Genomic DNA, 20,120 nt, shown 5'->3' with positions numbered 1-20,120 from the left:
TGCAGCAACAGTGATGCTAAAAGCATAAAGATTAAATTGTGTGATTCCCTCCATGCAGGTGCACATTCACAGCACCCCATGGAGAGCAGTGCAAACCCAACAGACAAAACCAGGAACTTTCTAAGGAATGCAGAGCTCGTCAAACTTCCACTAATGGCACAAGGCCACTGTTACAACACCTTTGAATGTGAAGTGTTTACAGTGCATGTCAAAGGTCAGATGTTTGAAGCAAACAATATTTTTCCATAGGAGAAAAAGCTTCTACTGTCATCTGGGCTATGCAAGAAAATACCAGGGATCTCTACTGCCTGTCACTTTCAGTCATCACCTTCGCCTGAGCTTGTTAGCTCAGACACTAACATTTCCTTACCTGTATTTCCAAATTAGGATGGCCACACATAAGGAAATGACATGTGCTTGAATTTATAATAGTTTTACTTCCTTGTGGATTTTTTCTAAATATCTTTGAAAGTAACAAAATTTGCTGCCTTACATCTGACATTGCTATGCCAACTTCAAATAGTTGGCAATAGTTTTACGCTCAATTAGAAACAACTGCAAACACAAACTCCATAATCTTTTGCAAGCTAGAATGCGAAGACTGTAACTAGAGTAAGTACTCATTTTATTAACTAGCATTTTAGTATTCATTTTAAGTAATTAATTTCATTAACACTTTTTTTAAAGTGGCAAAAATAGTAATGAACAACTCAAAGGTGTAACATCCAGTAAAACTGTTAAAGCCCCTCACATTCTACTCCTACCATTATAGGTTTAGATGAGACAAAATGGAAGGAAGAAGGCTAACAAACTAGAAGTACAGAGTTGGCATAGTTTATTTTTTTTTGGTATTTACCAGAGGAATGCTAGCTCTACACTGCTAGCAAGTGCATAAAGAGGAATCCAATTGAAGTATTAAAGGCCAAAAAAAGCCCAACTGAAATTATTCACTTTTCAGATGACTACTACTATTTATAGATGATGATACGGGTGTATAAGAGCATAATATTCAAAAGTATTTATTTCCACAACAAGCCCCAGAACTACTATATCCAGACAAGCTGAAAGTATTTAATTCATTGACCAGGAATGAAAGCAGCAGCTGTAAATGAGTCATGCTGCTCTGCTACCCTAAAGCTTTCTTTATTGCATTGTTCCCACAGATTTTCTCTCAAAAGAACTATCAGACAAATATGCAAAATTGGAGAGGAGGAGGAAGCTGATGAAATCTGTTGTGTGAGCCACTTTCAAGATGTCAGCTTACTTAAATAAAGTATCTTCCTGTTGTACACATTGTTTTTTTACAAGTAACATAAAGGGAAATGCAAAATATTCTTTAAATGGTATAATCTATTCAAGTGTCTTAAATAAATTACTAAGCACGTTATCCCACCAGTCATTCAAACTTTTAGTAAACTAAGGCTAAAACTGAAGTGTCACCCATCAAATTCTGAAAATGCCACCTACTTTTAACAACAGTATCATGTACCTGAATTCCAAAGTATTAATTTTCCTTTGTGATTGAATAAAATCAAGCAAATTACTGATAACTAACCACAGAAAGAGGTTAAAATTAATTCTGATGATATGCCAAAAATAAAGGTATCAAAATAAATTTTTAAAAATCATAAACAAAAAGGATTGTACATCAGAACAGATGTACCACTACTTTTCCTTTTTTTAAAGTTACTGTTCATTGGAACACTATCACCTTCCAAAAGAGAGTGATCACTTCTCAAAAAGAGACACTACTCAATGTACTTAATACCTTGAAAGACTTAAATGCAATCAGGTTTTCCTAAGGCCTCAAGAGGGCACTGCCACTTTTTAATACACACTGAAGTGTGCACATCTCAGATGACTCTCAGTACTCTTTGATACTCAACAATGGTCTTTCTGTTGTTATTATTATCTTTTTAAACATATACTTACCTAAAGTCCATGCAAAATAATACTTGGGTCTGGCAGCCATAAGAGACACATACAGGTAGAAAAACCTTACAGGCCATGATGCTGTAGCTCTGAAGTTATCATCAATGTTGTATTCCACAGGCAAAGTTTGTGTAATAGTCATGTGGAAGAGTAAGGACAGTCCACAGATCAAGAGCTTCTGTGCCACAGCTATCTGAAAATTGAAGGGAGATTCTGTAAGCTTCATTTTTTTGTTTATCTTTTGGAAACAAAGGAAAGTTATAATCTTCCTTCCCTATACAGACATACATATATGTTAATTTTTCAGTAATATATACACAAGCAACTTTAAAATAGTTTATAAAAAAATCTGTTTTATAGAGATTCAAGGAATGTTGTTATATTGATCAAGTTGTGAGCATCACTTCCAATAGCCAACGCAATAAATCCAGTCTGACTACACTGACTCTCTAAAAGTCCTTTTAATAACCAGAGCACCTTTTGCAAGTCAGGTGGTTTTTTTTTTTTTCTTATTTTCTTGTCAAATTACTGAAGCAATTAAATTGTTAAGACATCATAACACAAAACATATAATCTAGGACAAAGTAAGATTATTACTGCAGAGATTCCAGAATAATGGCAAAACTTCAGTTTCTTTTCAGGACCCTTTGGCATAATGCAGGTGTTCAATTTCTGCCCAACTCAATACATCAATCATCTCTGTTACATTATCAAAGCATCTAAATTCTAAACCAACTAAAATACTGAAATGATTTATGAATTTCAGCCCAAATTTCAGCCAATCAGTTCTAGATGGACCTGTTTTCCCAATCAGAGTGATCAAGCTACAATGGTACAAATAGTATGCTCTCAGATATGTACAAGTGTGTTGTTCAGATAGGACCTACTCAAATTTTCTCAAAACTCAGCTTTGCTATAACCACCACAGTAAAGAGTATGTATCTTCAGTAGAACTTTTCTAAGGTTCTATTATAAAACATACAGAGCAATATAAGCAATATATGCCTGACACTGACTGCTTTAAGTCACTAGTCTGGTCCACATCCCAAAGGCAGACACCATATTTTGTGAAAGACCCCAGTCACATACTAAAGGAGGCACCAACAAGAGAAGCTCGAGAGCTAATTCACAGAAATATAATTTTCAAGCTTTTGTTTTATGCAATCTCAATATTTAAACATTACTGGTTTAATTTACATTACAATTATACAGATACTAAACTTGACAAGAAAACAATCAATCTACTTTTGTTTGAAGCATCAGAACAAAAATATAACCAGAATCTGTCTGTGCTGCTTCCAGTACACTCACCCAAACTTTTAAAGATAACATCCTGCTTCTCTGAGAGTTCAGCTCAACATCTAGCTCCAAAACAAAGGGCTACTTTTTTCCATGATACAGAACGGGGCAGTAAATGTCCAACTGAAAGCACACACTTTGGCAAGACATAACATATCAAAGATTCACTCAGTTGCACAGATGTAAGAAGTGGTACAACCTGACTAAAGAGTGAGACTTGGAAAAGTTCTAAAACAGTGAGGGTATTTTTGGATATTGCATATATTTCACTTGGCTCATCTCAGAAGACATTTCAGAGACGATCAGGAATCCCAATGATTTCACAAAAAACATCTGCCAGATAATTCAGGAGGCAACTACCTATTAATGATTAAAGCTGGTGCTTAATTATTTGTTTGCTTTCTAATGAACTTCATTTTAATACTTCATTCTATTACAAGAGCTCAACGTGAAGAGCATTAATTTTCTAAAAGCATTCCTTGGTTATTTCAGAACTATTCATAATCCCTCTCTTTGCTACAGCAGAGGGAAAGTTCAGTTGGCTTAACACCTTCAGGATCTTCAATAGAAATGTATGTTCATAAAATCAGTTACTACTAATACTAATCAATCTTTAATTCTGGTGACAAATACAAAAGTCTGATATTTGTAAGTATCAGAAGGCATCACCCCAAGTTTGAAGACATTTGCAAGGTTTAACTTTAAGGCCTAGGTCATAATTACAAGTCATGTTCAATTCTGCAGGAGAAACAATGAGCTGGTAACAGTAACATGCAAGTTAAAACATAAGTATGAATATATAAAATAGGTTCTTTCCATCTGAAGATGACCACAAAGTCTCAAAAAATGTTTTGGCCACTTATATTGTTATCTCTGTTCAAGGACCTGCCTTGTGCCACTGCCTCTATTTGCCAATTTTTCTATTAGTAAACAGATGTCATTCACCTGCCTATTCAACACCAAATATGCTTTGCATTTCTCTGAAGGTTGTTAAATAAATTGTGGAGGGGAAAACACCTCTTTTATGAAGGAGCATCAGATTTTCAACAAAATTTATTTTAAGAACAAATAATGAACTCATACAGTATTCTGTCATGAATTAAACTTTTTTTTTTTTTAAATTACACTACTTCACTCAATAATTATATATCCCAGCATGCTGATACCACTTACAGGGATCAGAATCAGGGATTACAGGGTCCTTAGAAAATTGTGGTGGAAATAAATCTCCCACCTCTGGGGAGCTGCTGTTTCCAGACTGGTTTAAGCAGAGTTTCTGTGGCCAAGCCAAACACAGGCTGCAATGCAAAGGAGTCCTGCCCTGCCTCCACTCCCTCCCTGAAGGTTTGGCTCGTGCTCCTTAGGCTGAGTCAGATTAGAGAAACAAATCAGATGAAAACCTAGATTTTTGGCATTTTGCAGGAGGGGATTTGTTGGAAATTTTTTGGTGGGAAGGTGTGTGGTATGTCTGGCAGGTTTTGGTGGGTTTTTGTTTGTTTTTTCATGACAAGTTAGATTCAGACAAATCAAATTATCTGACTCAAACTACAACACTGTGCAATGATACCAACAAAATCATTGTTCAATTTTTCAATTACCTATTGAAATGCATTTGATAAAACATTCATTCACTTCTTATTACTTAATTAACCTTTCTTTGCCAAGGCATAAATGGGAAATCACTGAATTGCACAGTCACATAGAAGGGTTCGTCAATTTTTACAAGGATGAAGTAATTTGTAGTTTCATTTATTTTACTTTTTTAAGTTTTCAACATAGCAAAATAACTGTTCTGTTAAGAAATTAAAAGACAGTAAAATGCAGGATAACTTTGACCTCAGAAGAAGCATGAAATACAAATTATTTTACAACAAAAAGGTAAAAAGATCTGTCTCATCTAGTTTTGATGAACAACTGAGCATACCTGTATAAAAATATGAAATATGGTCAACACTGGGAAGGGAAGTAGGTACTTAAGCTAGAAGACAGTGCCAGGACAAAACTAGATGTGCATAAATTAGATGGGAATATAATTAGGTTGAAAGCTAGATACCTAATTGGAGAAAGCAGTTCAGGAGCAGCTTTCTAACTGAAGTAATAAAGGTAAAGCACTCACAGAGCTCAGAAAGTTTAGAAATAAATTACTGCATAAGCATGTATAACATATACAAATAGATTTTAAAAAGTAGAGAGGAATCTTGAAAAATTTTATTTGAATGAACTTGTTCTTAATTTGATAAAGAATCAGTACTTAATACATAATATTTAGTGGTATTAAAGCACATTATTTTGGAGAGGTTGGTGCCTCAGACAAAAACTATAGATACTTAAGCAAGAACATTATAACCTGTAGGAAGATTCTGCATAATAAGCAAGAAAGTAGATCTCTGATGACAGGAATCTTGTATTTTAAGGGTAGCCATAATAAAAAGAAACTTACAAAGACAGATATTAATTTCTGAGAGTTGACACCACTTTGAGCACCAACAACTGATAGCTTGCAAAAAGGCACAATAGGAGGGATATAAGAAGTAGGTTTTAATATGGTGACTTGTTTCATTTAACATGCAATGAACACAGCAAAAGTACTAATCCAAGTTTACATCATGCAGTCAACACACATTATAGAGGAGGAGGCTGGCATGAACTACTTCAGTTATGTAATTTTATTTAACAATAAATGAAACTTACTGTAACTCAGCTCAAGGATTCTTTTTTATTTATGACATTAACATTTGCTGATCTCCTCTACATTTCAAATTTTTTTGAGTTATGTAAAAATTTATTCTTCTTGAAATAATAACAAATTTTAAGTATTAATATAAAGTTAATGGTATTTAAACATTCTTCTAGAACAAGACAATGAATATTTTAATTGATACAGCAAATGCAGTGAAATTGTGTCATTCATCTTTCTCCAAAAGCACACAATACTCACTGGTGTTATAAAATGCAGCCAGATTTCTCTAACACCAGTTGGGAGATGAAATATCAGGAGCATAAACAGCTTCTCTTTGTTTTTATGTCAAAAGCTAATGCAGCATAAATTGCAAAAGTTTCAAGCATTTTAAGAGCAAATAATTTTAAGGAAAAGCACTTACCTGAAAGAAGAAGCCATCATAGGTTTATATTTATTTCTATTGACCTTGTCCATATTACTAGCAAGATTATGTGGTAAAAAGCCAGGAAGTCCTATCAGGCAATCAGTGGATGTGTGTCCAGAAGTACTGATACAGGCAGGTTTGGTTTACCCCCATTTATTTGCAATAATTTTACTATATAACTGTTTTCTGCAGAAATAGGATTTTAGTACACAAGACTTTACTGGGCCAAAACAACATTTAGAAACAAAAGTGCCTGCAACTTTGTGGATACAACACATCAAAGCAGAGCATGGGCCATGTGATGCTGATCTACACAAGGAATTCTCAGTGTCTCACCCTTCCTAACATGTTCCACAGCTCACTTGTGTGAACTCACATGCTCTGTCAATTCATGGAGCACCTTCAAGTGTTATCATCCTCCAGCCATGAGTTTAGATTCCAGTTGTGCAAGTTACTACAATCACACAAGATGGGTAGAATGGAACATGCAAAGAGTCCTCACCCACCTTTCCAAGGATGGAAGTGGTTGAAGAAGCCCCAAGTGATTGGGAAGCGCTCCCTGTTGGCCCAGCTGTGGGGCCATGACCTCTAGATGGTAGGACAAGACAAGCAGCTCCATGTGGGAAAACACCTCCATCTGCTCCAGCAACAGCTGGTCTCACAAGACAAGCAGAACATGGGCAACTGGTGCTGGAATTAGCAAAAGCCATCCATGTGACCCCATGATAAATCTGCCTCTTATGGGAGGTAAGAATTATCTTAGGCACATGTAAATTTAAATGCCTGATACATTACTACGTAAGACAATATGAAAAGAGTGAAAATATAATATTCAATACTCTGGGCATTAACCTAATTGGACTAAATTTTAAAAGTTTTGTGAGCTTTTGATTTAAATTCAGGTCATACAATCTCTCCTGTAAGGCATGATCAACTGGATTATCTTTTCTATGTATTTGGTCTCTTCTCCAGTAACTGACCAAAGAAAAAAAAGACTTATGTGTCTTGAAGTATTGTTCATAGTGTTATGGATAGTACATCTTTTACTATACCTTCAGATCAAAATCCTTCTTTAATACCTCTCTACATGACTGCAAGCATGAAAAATGAAACTATTTCTATGACCTTTTCAATTTGTTACATATGACTGGGTTTTTATGCACAGTATATGCTTTGAAGTGAACATGCATGAACAGTTTTCATTTAAAGATGGCTTTTTACCATATAAACTTGTTAGGAAGCTCCAAATTAATCTGCGTTTATCCACAAGATCCAGACTGGAAACCATGGAGAAAACCTGCCTTTAAAAAATAAGCATGTAACTTTTTGAACAAGGAACTATTCTGTTGATGAACGAACTCCAGACTCAGCTCAGCAGTTTTGCCTGTAAATGAAGAGTGCAAACCAAGCTTTCCATGCAATGATTCCATAAGCATCAGCACTGCAAGAGTCACACATCTTACATTTGGGGAAGGATCCGTTTGTTCATACTTTGTATCTTCCTTCCCATTTGCTTCAGACTGTTGCAGTTGGTATGATCTGCCTTCAATGAAAGTAATATAGTCTTTGTAAGAGCATAACGGGCCTGCCAGGATACCCATGAAATTACAGTTGTAACTTAAATACTCCAGTAGACTTGGCATGCGTCTGTAATTCAAAGACAAGCAACTGGTGAGATGGATTGTGTAGTTCTTCAGGATTTCCACAGTAGGAAAAGTCACACTCCATGCTACCACTCTCTGTAACTGCAGTAAAAACCACATGGACAAGAGCAGTTTGTCTGTCTTTCGTAATCACAGCTTGAAACATTCTACACATAGCATTTCTTTCCAATCCATACTGGGCATTTTGAGACAGACCTCCTGAACTCTACTGAGTCTCTCCCTGCCCAGCAGAGGTGTTTGACTGAAGCTGAGCCTGAGGAAGGAAAGGGAGGGCTGTTTTCCTAAGTGTTTGTTCCACTGCGTAAACTATTTTTCCCTCAACAATTGAATCAATAAACAAAGGTTTGGCCTAACTGGCAATAATTTCAATTTAAACAGATGTCTCAACACTCTCTTGCCCAAAGCAACATACTATTTTCAAGTGTCCTGAATAAAGTACTGAGAAAAGGCAAGTTAAATAGTGAAAAACAGAATTTAACAATGTTTCTTCACCAGCTACTTCATATGTGTACTCCTATCTGATATGGCATGCATTTGCATAGACTGCATAGAACTTAGAATGTTCTTTTTAAATAACTATAAAATCTCCTCCTAGTGATATTTTTCAGAACAGATATACAAATTAAACTAAAAATATATAAAAACATGGATCTGTTTTACATGACCTTATAAACTCTGTCTTGAACCTGAGCTGTAGAAACTGCAGAGAGCATTAAGAAAATACACAAAACATCCCCAAAGCAGAATGTCTGAAAGCCTACCTTACAGCTAAACACCTCTGTGATGGAGTCAAGTCTTCATTTTTCCGAAACATTCCTAGGGAAGAGGACAAGAAAAAGAAAAAAATAAAGAAAAGCTAAATCCCCCCATATTTTACTCAGCAGAACAAGTCTCGTGCTGCAATGTAATTTCTTAATGCCTCAATCGATTTCAGAGCTATTATGTCACATAACATTTTTGCTGGAGTTGGATCAAACAATTCTTACAAACAAAATCACAAACTCTCATATCTTCAGTTATATCCAGCAGTGCCTAAACGTGAAATCATGTGGATTTCAGGAAAGCAATGACAACTTGAAAAAAGTGTTAACGAAAACAATTCTTCTACATTAGTTGAGACTTCAAAGTCTGCAGGTTTTAAAACCCTTTATTTCCAATTCTGGAAACAGGACAAGCCCCAAAACACAGCCATTGTCACAGCCATAGTCACTGCAGTTTCAACGCATGAAATGGACACAGTCCAAGAGAGATTTCAGCAATTGGAAACTTAGATCTCAAGAACAGCTTTGCACTGCAAATAAAGGTCATGACCAAGCTCCAGTGAAGCAGGCATGGCAGTAAAGGGTGCCACAGCCTTTTTCCTGAGCACTAACAAGAAAAGCTCTAACCCCTACTAGCAGAAGAGGGCAGTCCAAGTCTAAGTTCAGCAACAAGACTGAGTTTACTTCTTGCCATATGTGGCTACTTCTGAAATGCTGGCAATCTATCCCTGTAAAATAGTCTTCAAAATCTCTTTACTTTCATCAAAGAGAAAAGTAAAAAATAAGACTTTCAACATTTTCATTTATTATGAAATATACTAACTCAGGTATAGTAAAAAAAAGTAAGAGCTCCCTCCTTCAGATAGCCCTGGCTAATACCAGCCAGCACTGCCTGCCAGAATGACCACTTCAGTTCCTCCTGCAGCCTTCTCCAGTGCCTCAGATATTCCCACATGCAGCCATTTCCAGCTATTTGTACTTCATTTTTTCTTTACAATTGCAACTACTAAAAACTTTATCCACATAGCTTCCTAAAGGAAATCAAATTTATGGGATCACACTTCAATTATCTTTCTCCACAGCAGTGCTTAAACCCAGCAGCCAATTTCTAATCAAGTTTGACAAAAGAGCAGGGCAATCTAAATATGAAATCCTAATGTGCTTTATGAAAATAAATGTTTCTATAGAAGATACTCCTCCTGTCATAGAAAGGTTGCCTCCAACCCCACTCTTTGATGCCAGTAAATCCACAGAGGGGAGCCCTTATTCTTGATCCGGGCTAAGTTTCAACTGGAGCCAATTTTTTTTTTTAGATATCAAAATCAGTGAGCCTTATGACAAAAAAGATTGAGGAGCTGAGGGGAAGTAAAAGCTAATTTAATTCTATGACTCATGGAAACACTTGTTATCTACAACGAAGGAAATTCTGTTGCCTTAGAGTGTGACTCCACCATGGCCACGATCCACACACACTTATGACTTCAAAACCACACTTTAAGTCCTCAACAAAGCTGAGAATACAGAGGGAGTTACCAACTTGCCACCTCCTCTCCTTCAATATGACCTGGGAAAATGCCTTCCTTGCTCCTGATCCTTCACAGTCAAAAGTTATCACCTTTCAGACTCATCCAAGGCAAGAAAAAACTGAAGAATAAGTTATCTTCCCCTAACTTCATGCAGCACCTTTGATGCCTCAGGTTTTAGCTTTTCTATTTTTCAGATTCTGTGCTGCTTTAGTGTGTGGGTCTGGGCTTCATATTAGGGGATGGTGAGCTCTCTTCACAGAGTAGGGAGACAAAACAATTCCTTCTCTAGCTGGGGACCAAGGACAGCCAATCTAGATCTCAGGCCCAAGAGCATAAACAACATGGACTGAAGAGAGAAAAACAAGAAGGATGGGACTTCACAAGCTAAAGCTGTAATTGGACTTTTAACTCCGATACACTAACGGACCAGAATGTAAAAAAGTGAGAGACCCCGTGCCCGGTCATCCATTCTTGTAACCATTTTGGGTTCACCTTGGGTGTAGCCCTCCCTGGGCTCTTGTGCCGCCCAAGGTGGATCTACTGAGGCCTCCTAATAAATACCTACTTTATTCTTTAGCTCTGTCTAGTCTCTGCTCTAGGTCAGCCTTCCCAAGGCATCACCTTCTCTTCCTCATCATTACATTTTCACATCTTCTTGGTTCTGTAGCAATGGCTTTTATGCTGATAAAGGCACTGAATAAAAAATGTGGAAGAAGCATTTTGAAAGATTCTGTAACCTTTACGGCCATAATATTACAGTTCTCAGGTAGTGAATCTCTGAATTTAATACAAAGAAATTTAACACAAAGACACCTATAGATGGATGTAGATCCCATCACATAGTGAACTGTGTCATTCAGAGCCTTCAGTCTCTCACAGCCCACACAATGTAAACTGACTGGAGCAGGAGCCTCCTTTGCCATTATATTCCATATAAGTATTTTACCCTGAAGTCAGAAAGAAGAAGCTATCACCCAGTGTGTCCAAATGAACTTGCATAAAGCAAGATTAGTCATTAAATAAAGGTAATTAGTCAAATGAAATATTTCATATTACAAATGTGTGACCAAAAAGAAGGAAAGACCCTCAAACCTGAAATAGAAGAATCTAATCAATGGACTATGATCTGTGGTTTTGGAGAGGTAGGAGGAAACAGGTTTAAAACAGGTTTTAGTTATGTTATGTATGTAATTGTTACATATATACATATGAAGTCATTTAAGGCCCTTTGTGAGCAATGCACTTGCTGTCTAAAACATACTGCATCCAAGTAGGCCTCCATTAATTTTTCATTTTCTATCTCAAGAAGGTTTCCCTCCAGCCAGCAGATTCTTTGAGGTCAGGTTAGTGGCTTTCCCTGTTTTGTTGGGGCTTTTTTTTAAATGCCTTCTCAGTGTCTTCAAGGCCCATTTATCATCTTAGCACAGCATGCAAGAACATGATGATCTCTGTCATACTCTTGAAAGCTTCCAGGAAGCTACCGTTAAGATTTTTTAAATCATAGAAAATAAACATGGAAGAGGTGCTCTTACATTGCTGCTTATTCAGTATGAGATGAATTAATAAATACACATTCACTACTTCCCAGGCCCATGGGAAAAGAGACCTGATAAACCATAGCTGTTCCCTACCTACTACACACTGGAGATGAAGAGCTCCCACTTCAGCAGCACACTGCTGCTAGGGAACTCATGAGGTTTTGTAGCATTCCTTTGGGGATTTTAAGAATTGCTTTCCTCTGTCCTAAAACGAGAGACTACCACAACAACTCCTTCTTACTACAAAATCACATGGCAGAGATTAGAGAAAATGGGTTTTATTGAACATCTGTTAGAGAGGTGAAACAATTCGGTCACTCAGCAACTGTAACTCCATTTTCTCATCTGTAAAGCAGGAAATACTCCTATGTTCCTTCCTTGGTAAAAGAATTATGTAAATCATCAGTAAAAAAATTTCCCAAGTGGTCTACATCATGAGGAAGTTCTGTCTTTACATTCCTTCTCAAGAGCCCATATCCTAATGGTAACAAACCCAACACCCTTAGGCACACACCACTATCCTGCCACACAGACTTTATTATGGGATATTATGACTGCTTCTGAGCTCTCACTACAACAGTATTTACAAATATTATCACCCCATCTTTGTGGTTAAACTTATCCACTTTTATATTTGTATGGAAATCTGGCTAATCAGTAACTAAAAATGCCTAGACACAGGATTATTCATTAGTAATAACCATAGATCCTATCACAGGTTCTGTTGCAATTACAGTAAATTTCTGTAGTTCTGAATTGAATCACCAACTGAGCCCAAATGCTGTTGTTATTAAAACATTTTAAGATCCAAAGACAGCCAATAACAGTTTTAGTTGTTATTACCGCACTGGCAGCAAAAAAGGCAAATAGGTAGAATGCCCACTGAGTAAAACTGGAAAAAACCTACCAAAAAAGCAAGAAAATGTACAAGTCTTCATATCCAGAGAGCCATACAAGCAAAACAGAGGCACAAAACTATACTTGAACACTTAGAAGGGGAAAAATACAATATAATTCTTTTAACCACTAAGGACACATGATAAAAAATAATTCGGTAACTGATACTGAAACAATAATCACTGTGCTGTCAGTATCATAACAGAGAGCACATTAAAAAAATAAATAAAAATCAAGAGGTAGATGGAGACAGAGCATTAAAAGGAAATCCTAACCATAATAACCATATCCTAATAATAATCCTAACCATAATAAGAAAGCAGCAAGTTACCAAATAAAAACCCCAAAACAGCACCGCACCATGACAATTTCACTGATATAATTAACAGAAATATTAGAAAGCAATATTTTTTTGTTAAACAGCTGCAAATTTTTTGTTCTAATAAAAATAAAATTCCTTTTTCTCCCTTAATTCTGTTATTTGCCCGAAGTGTTGCTTAAATAAATCTAAATCTTCACATAAAGAATTAATATGGACATCAGCAGTTTCCAAATTACATAAAAACATTTATCCCTTTAGAATATACATGTGAGATGCCAGGGGTAATCAGCAAAAAATACAAAGCAAATGTTAACACACTGACTACTCATTTTTGGCATTGCTCATTTCAGTAACAAGGAACTGTAAGGTAAGAACTACCAAAGACTGAAGTTCAAAATGTGTATCAGAATACATGAAAGGCATACTCCAAATCTCTTCAGGTGTAAGTTTGTGATCCATGCAAACTTCTGGAATGTTTGTATTGTACAGCAAGCTTAAAGTACAGTATCACAGAATAGGCTGAATTGGAAGGGACCCCCAAGGACCATCAAGTCCAAATCATACGCAACTTGCATTTAATTTCCCTGCTTAAAAAAATCCCTCACGGTAAGAGCACAAGGGTCTAACAGTTATAGGGGTAGCTGTTATTTGTGTATGGGATTCCATACTAGTTTTCAGTTTGGAATCAAGCATATCCACTTAGCTAGACAGACACTTGAATATGCAGCAAGAGTGAGTGGCCTTTGTGGCTACACTCAGTTCACTCCAGGACCTTCAAATGAAACCAGCTGAAGACAACAAACTGGCTGCCATGGAAAGATCAAGTCCAGAAGACTGGCCTTTACCAAAAACCAACCCAGCTACCAATGGAACCTTGAAGTTTACACCAGGAACTTCCAACACAGCAACATTTTTTCCCGGCTGTTTATTTTCATTACACTCCTTGGATGTACTGGTAAAAAAAATGAGGGAAGAAAATAAAGTAATTGGTGTTTAATATAGCCAAGCTGATGTGACTAGAGGCTCAGAGTGTCATTAATCACTTAGAATTATTTGCAACATTATCTCCTCTCCTGTCCCTATATCTCTAAGTAATTTCCAGTGGAAGCATGTACCTTTGTAGAGTGAAGAAAAGCCCACTGACAGCAGGGCTTGTTTTCATTAATTTTTCATGAAGGATCCCTTTTAAGTTGTCTAAGATTAAAAAATTTTGCTTTAAAGCAATCTTAGTCTTCCCTGCACATCTTTTCTTATCATCTCATGACACCAGACTATCAGCTGCTTCTGAATTCACATTGGTCACATCAGCTTTCCAAAGTCATGTTCACAACTGTGACCATTCAACTCAAGGAATCTGCTAAACTGCTGACACAACCAGGGAAATTTTTCCAATATAGTTACTACTCAAGGGCTGACAAAGAATTTAGAGGTCAGTGAGGAACAAAATGTCAAGACTTACACTAAAAATTCTATGTATAAAGAAATCCAGAAGAAAATACAAATTATCTGAATTAATTTAAGTAGGAAAAAATCTAGTCTAGTTCATGATGAAAGTTAAGAATAGAGCTGACTTAAATGAAACATTTGTCTCAAGATTGCCAGGAGCACTCACATGCTTGTTCCATACCACCACTCCACTATTTGTGCATGATGTCAGCAAATTCAGAATAGCTCTTTCCCCAGCAAAATAATAGTAAGAGGAAGCATTCATGCCTGATACCAGAACTATTACTTCCTTATAATAACCTGTTTCCACTAACCTGTGTACTCTTTACTTTAGTTGATTATAGATTGCAAAATTACTACTTCCTTCTGAATATAATATTTTCTCTGGAAGGTAAACATCAATGTCTTTGACCAACTAGATAAGCCCAGCATTATTTATTTTCATTCACACAAAAATATTTTTAAAAGGTCTTTATCCAACTTTTCATATTCCTGAAAGTTTTTGCCCACAGGCTTCTCTAGACAGTGCCACTTAACAATGGAAAAAACATTAAACACCAAGAGCACTAAAGCAAGGATACATATGAGGCAGAAACATATTAAACTTCATGCACAGTGTTAATAAGCAATATCAGAACAGCAGGTGTCTTTATCCAGGTGTCTGGAGCTACACTCCCAAATCTTCAACTGACATCTGTAGCTCCAAGTGATTCAAGCTAATTGGACAGATTTATGAGATGACATTTTCAAACTTTAACATGAAAATTACTCCTTTGAATTTTAAGGTAACTAAAAACCTAGCTATTCTGCCCATGAAAGCCAACATTAGGATTCATTGTCACAGGGCTCACTTATCTGATGGATACATCTGACAGGAGAAAAGACATAAACATAATTAGATAATCTCCCTGTTCACCACAATCTGTTAGCTATGAGTGTAATTATGATACTAAACAAAATGAAACACACAAAGGTTTTATAAAAATCAGCATATATAGCACAAACTAGGGAAGTGCTCAAGAATTAGCATTTTAAAACAAAAGGTGCTCAACAACTGAAATTACATGTGCCTTTTCTATCCATCTGTCAGCGACAGAGGTCTCTGAATCTGGAAGTTCTTTAGTTAACTCTCACAGTCAATACCCCAGCCCAAAAGAATATCATTGCTCTTTAGACATTGACTCCAGAAGTGTCACTGGTCTGTTAAGTCATATCTTCTGCACAGTGTCAGCATTTTTAGAGCTTCTGTCCAGTCAGAACAACATTTCCCAGTACTTTCATTAATAAGCATCAATGAAACAACCGAGGCACAGAAATTTATTTTGCCTTGAAACACAAGTGTGGTCTAAAGTAATTCACTGACTCATGATGAACTTTGGTAAAATTTATTTTGTATGGAAAATTAAACACAGTAAAGAAATCTTACCATCATGAATCTCAAATGCCAAACTAGTGATCTTCTGTGTAATTATCATCATTGGACTGTCACAAAAAAAGGGAAGAAAGAACAATTTAGATACAAATTCAGGATTTTCTTTCACTTATAAATACCAGGGGAATTTTATATTAGGACTCTAGGTTAACTACTCTAAGCTGGAACATCTTCAATGCAAGAACAAAGTGTTTTGTTTTTTCACTCAAGCCATTGCAGAGTTTTCAATGCAATGAGAAGAATTTAAGCCTTAAATGCAGTATTTGATAACACCGGTCTTTTATTGCTGCATTAGGTTCTACAAATACAGCTGAAGTGTTTCACACTTATTTTTTACTAACATAGTTTATTTTTTTTTTACAGGGAGAAGAGTAAAGAAGAAAGGACAGAGCAATTATATTCATTGCAAGATACAGCAGCAGTAAGCAAAAGACAAGAAAATTATAACGAAGTCGAATATTAAAATAAGTTATTTAGCTATGCAGACCACTTCCATGGTTTCTACTAACACCTGATCCTATCTTTGATTTTTCCATTGAGAATTATTATTTGCTCCAAGTAAACATGGCAAAATACCTGGCAAAACAAAAATCCAGCATAATTATGATGACTCAAACAGAGTTCACTTTGTTCTGAATTTGGTACACTTGAGTGAATCTTAAACTGTCCAAGAAATATTCTGCCATGGCTATCCAAGTCAGTTTTGTACTGAGAAATTATACCATTTTCATAGTATCTAAGAGTTTTTGCCTGATGTGACTCTCAAAATTATGAACCCCCTCCCTGGGGTAGGGAAGCAATGGAGAATGCATGAAGTGAACTACTACAATTTAGAAATTTAATTTTTAAATCAGATCTCAAAAAACACATCAGGGGCTGAATTTACCTAGAAGTATCTGAGCTGGAGAAAAAAAAAACCAAAACCCAAACAACAAAACCAAGAACAACCACCAACAAAAAAAAAAAAAAACAAAAACAAAAAACCAACAGCAATCAAAAAAAAACCTTCACAACAAAAAAATAATGTTGTACAATGGGCACTTAGTTTTGTTCATGTCTTTAGTGTACTTGGCATCTTTGTAACATATTAAGTTGGCACAGAAACACAAATCCAAAAGCCATCAAGTCCACCTTCATTAACAAGGCAGTATTTTGCCATATGGTTCAGTCCATAAAATTGATTTTCTTTTTAGGTAATGGTTAAAATGGTTTCAAAGCACACAGCTATTTCCAGTCCTCAACATACACTCAGGGGAAAAAAAATTCTACAGTACTACCAGTACCCCAAAATCCTGATACCAAGACTAAAGTGACACACAAGGGTCATAAAGGAAGAAGACTAAACAGGAACAAATAGTCTGATAAATCCCTCATACCTTTTTCTAGCATTTAATCTGTAGGCCTGCCTGGTGCTGGCAGAAATCCCCAACTGACTCTAAACATAATGGGTTTTCCTTCTGTAAGCAGACATGTGACAGCATGGGTCCTGCCTGGTGGAAGGATGGAGTCCAGGAGGAGCTCAGTCAGCCCTTACATTAATTCCAGCTGATAAATCTGTCATTGTTATCATAGCAGACCCTGGTATTCCATTTTTTTTTTTTTCTCCTGAAGTGGCTATTCCAGTACCATCAAATATTTGGCTGAGGAGCAAAAAATCTGGAGACTAAAAGAGGAAGAGTCCTTCCTGGCACAGTGAGGCTGTGAAGCAGGATTTTAACAATCCCTTTTAGGTGCTGGCAGAAAGGCAAAGGAGGCAGCTGGGATCTGTTAGTACTGCAGCCAGGACCACACAGCTCTGCACAAGCAATTGCATCTCCAGCATGAGATGTCCCCAGCTTTCTCCTCTGCCAGTGCACTGAGAGCTTCCTTCAAATTTTGAGCAGATTTTCTCAGCTTGGACACCTCAGACAAGCACTGCATGCTAGGAGAAATATCTATGTAAACACACATTAAAGCTCTTTTGGGGCTAACCACTATACAAATCCATGCCAACATCTTTAGAAAGAAGAACTTGCTCATACTGGAGCTCAGCAGCTAGTTAGGCAACTTTAGGGGTTTTTTTGAGCTTACTGTCTTCTCCCAGAACCAGAGAAAGTTCTCTTTCTCTGCCTGTTTTGGAAGTAATCTCTGTCTCGTGTCAAGGGAGCACATGCAGTGTATGCCAGAGATTTAATGTGATATGCATACATCAAGCTCCCAAACTGGTGCATGAAAGGGTGGTTGAAATCTGCCATCTCAAACACACAATCAGAGAGTTGGATCCAGGCTTCAGAACAGTTCTGTCCAGAGCACAGAGCTCTTAAATCATGAAATGCTTTGGGTTGGAAGGGACCTTGAAAATCACCTACCTCCATCATCCCTGCCCTGAGCAGACACCTTCAATTAGATCAGGTTGCTCCATCCAACCTGGCCTTGAACTTCCCCATAGGATGTGGGTATCTTTGGATGTGTTTAGACCTAACAGAAATCTCTGAGCTACCACCAAACCCTCAGAGCCACAACTGAAAGCAGTACAGTCCCATGTGAGCAATGGTGTGCTCAAGCTCTACTAAATGTTTTGAGAATGAGAACAACAAAGTGTAATTACACTGTTTCCACAGTCAGCTCAGAACTTTGATCACTGCCAGGGTTGTACACTTTGGCCCTACAGTGAACTGGAAGGGACAGCATCTGGATTACAGTTTCACTAGTAATGGTGAAATTATGTTCAACATCAGTAAATCTAGTGTCTTTATGCATATGACTGTGCTGCAAGCTCTCATTACAGCCAGTGGAGATGTGGTCCAGAGTCAGGGACATCTGGCAAGTGACCCAGTTCACACTCAGGTAGACACTTAGTGCTGGGTCAGCTGCAATGCCCTCCAGCCTCTACTGTCCACATCAATCACATCTCTGCTGACTACAACTGGAACTTGGGTATCTGGCTTGAAGGCAGACACTTGGATGTAAGACAAATGTAGGAAGATGTTGTAGAAGGTAAGAAGATAAAGATGACAGAAAAGATGAACTCAACCATAAGAGCTTTTGGCTTCAGCCTACAAGTTAATTTTCTGGACTACATGCCTGTTACCAATAAAGACTGAGAAGTAACAAGGCTAACAAGTACAATTCTATCACAGGTTATGCTAAAATACAAAGACCACTACCATTCACAGTATCCCTGGAAAGTACTTAATGCATTATTTTAAGCAGACTAGCAAGTACTCCTCATCTCTTTTTTTTTTTCCCTCCAGAATATACACTCTCCTTTAAATCAACAAAAGCACTATCACAGCAGCAAACTTATTTGTAAGAAATGTTGTACTTCACTTCTTTGTGTCTGCAGCAGAAAGAAGAATTACCAATATGGTTTATTTTTATTTTGCCCATTTAATTCTGTTTTGCTCCTATACAGTTCAAGTCAAATATAGGTATAAGTTCAAGATATAATATGAGGGCAAACAGACAAAACTTTCTGTTTCTCTGTGACTACCTCAACATCCAGGTGCCTGTCTCCTTAGCTTTCTCCTTCTGGAACATCTGACATAAAATGAAAAAAAGAAAGAAGCTAAAAGCTAAATTCCATAAAATGTTCTGATTTTCCTCAAAAGGTGGTATCAGACTGTGCCAGGCAAGTAAGTACACCAGACACAATTCAAGGTTCATCATGCTGTCAAGGATGGTAGCAGACACTTTAATGGAAAAATCAAAGAGAAAAAATTCCCATAGCCACCAAATCCTTTATGCCATTCAGCCAGGAACAAGAGGCAATAAATAAGAAGAACAATTGTTCACAAGAATTCTCAATTTGTATGATTAAAGTTACTAAAGTATAGTTACTTATATATTTGCACGTGTGCCAATATGCACATACATGCTCAGCTTTCTCCCAAAGTTTTAAAGGTTGACACAATTAATTGGGGGGGGGGGAGGGGGGGGGGGGGAAGAGGGGAGAGCAACAAGTAAAAAATCCCCAACAACAACAGATACAGTATCACTTAGGAGGAAAAGATAGGAAGATTATTTTTGTCCTTACCCAGAAAAATCAGCAGAATACTGTCCATAATCAAAGATATAGACCCTAGTAATTTGGCACACAGTGAGGTATCCTAAAGCGAAAACAAAGCAATACCTGGAAAGAAAATGGGGAAAAAAATTCAGTTAAAAATCATAAGCATTTCTCCACTGAATAAAGTACCATTTCAATAGAATTTAATCTC

General features: G+C 36.9%; 1 protein-coding gene across 1 annotated transcript in view; it reads right to left on the bottom strand.

Moving 5' to 3' along the window:
• The window catches only part of MBOAT2 (membrane bound O-acyltransferase domain containing 2), a 93,661-nt gene that overhangs the window by 15,278 nt on the left and 58,263 nt on the right, over positions 1-20,120 (bottom strand). Inside the window, exons 4-8 of the mRNA XM_036380219.1 lie at positions 19,937-20,032; positions 15,916-15,971; positions 8,761-8,815; positions 7,799-7,982; positions 1,933-2,125 (exon numbers count right to left, since the gene is read on the bottom strand). Of these exons, the coding sequence (XP_036236112.1) occupies positions 1,933-2,125; positions 7,799-7,982; positions 8,761-8,815; positions 15,916-15,971; positions 19,937-20,032 (584 nt within the window). The remainder of the gene's footprint in view (positions 1-1,932; positions 2,126-7,798; positions 7,983-8,760; positions 8,816-15,915; positions 15,972-19,936; positions 20,033-20,120) is intronic.

This window comes from Molothrus ater, chromosome 3 (assembly GCF_012460135.2).
Source record: "Molothrus ater isolate BHLD 08-10-18 breed brown headed cowbird chromosome 3, BPBGC_Mater_1.1, whole genome shotgun sequence".
Taxonomy (NCBI): Eukaryota; Metazoa; Chordata; class Aves; order Passeriformes; family Icteridae; genus Molothrus; species Molothrus ater.
This window is presented reverse-complemented; position numbering and strand designations above follow the sequence as displayed.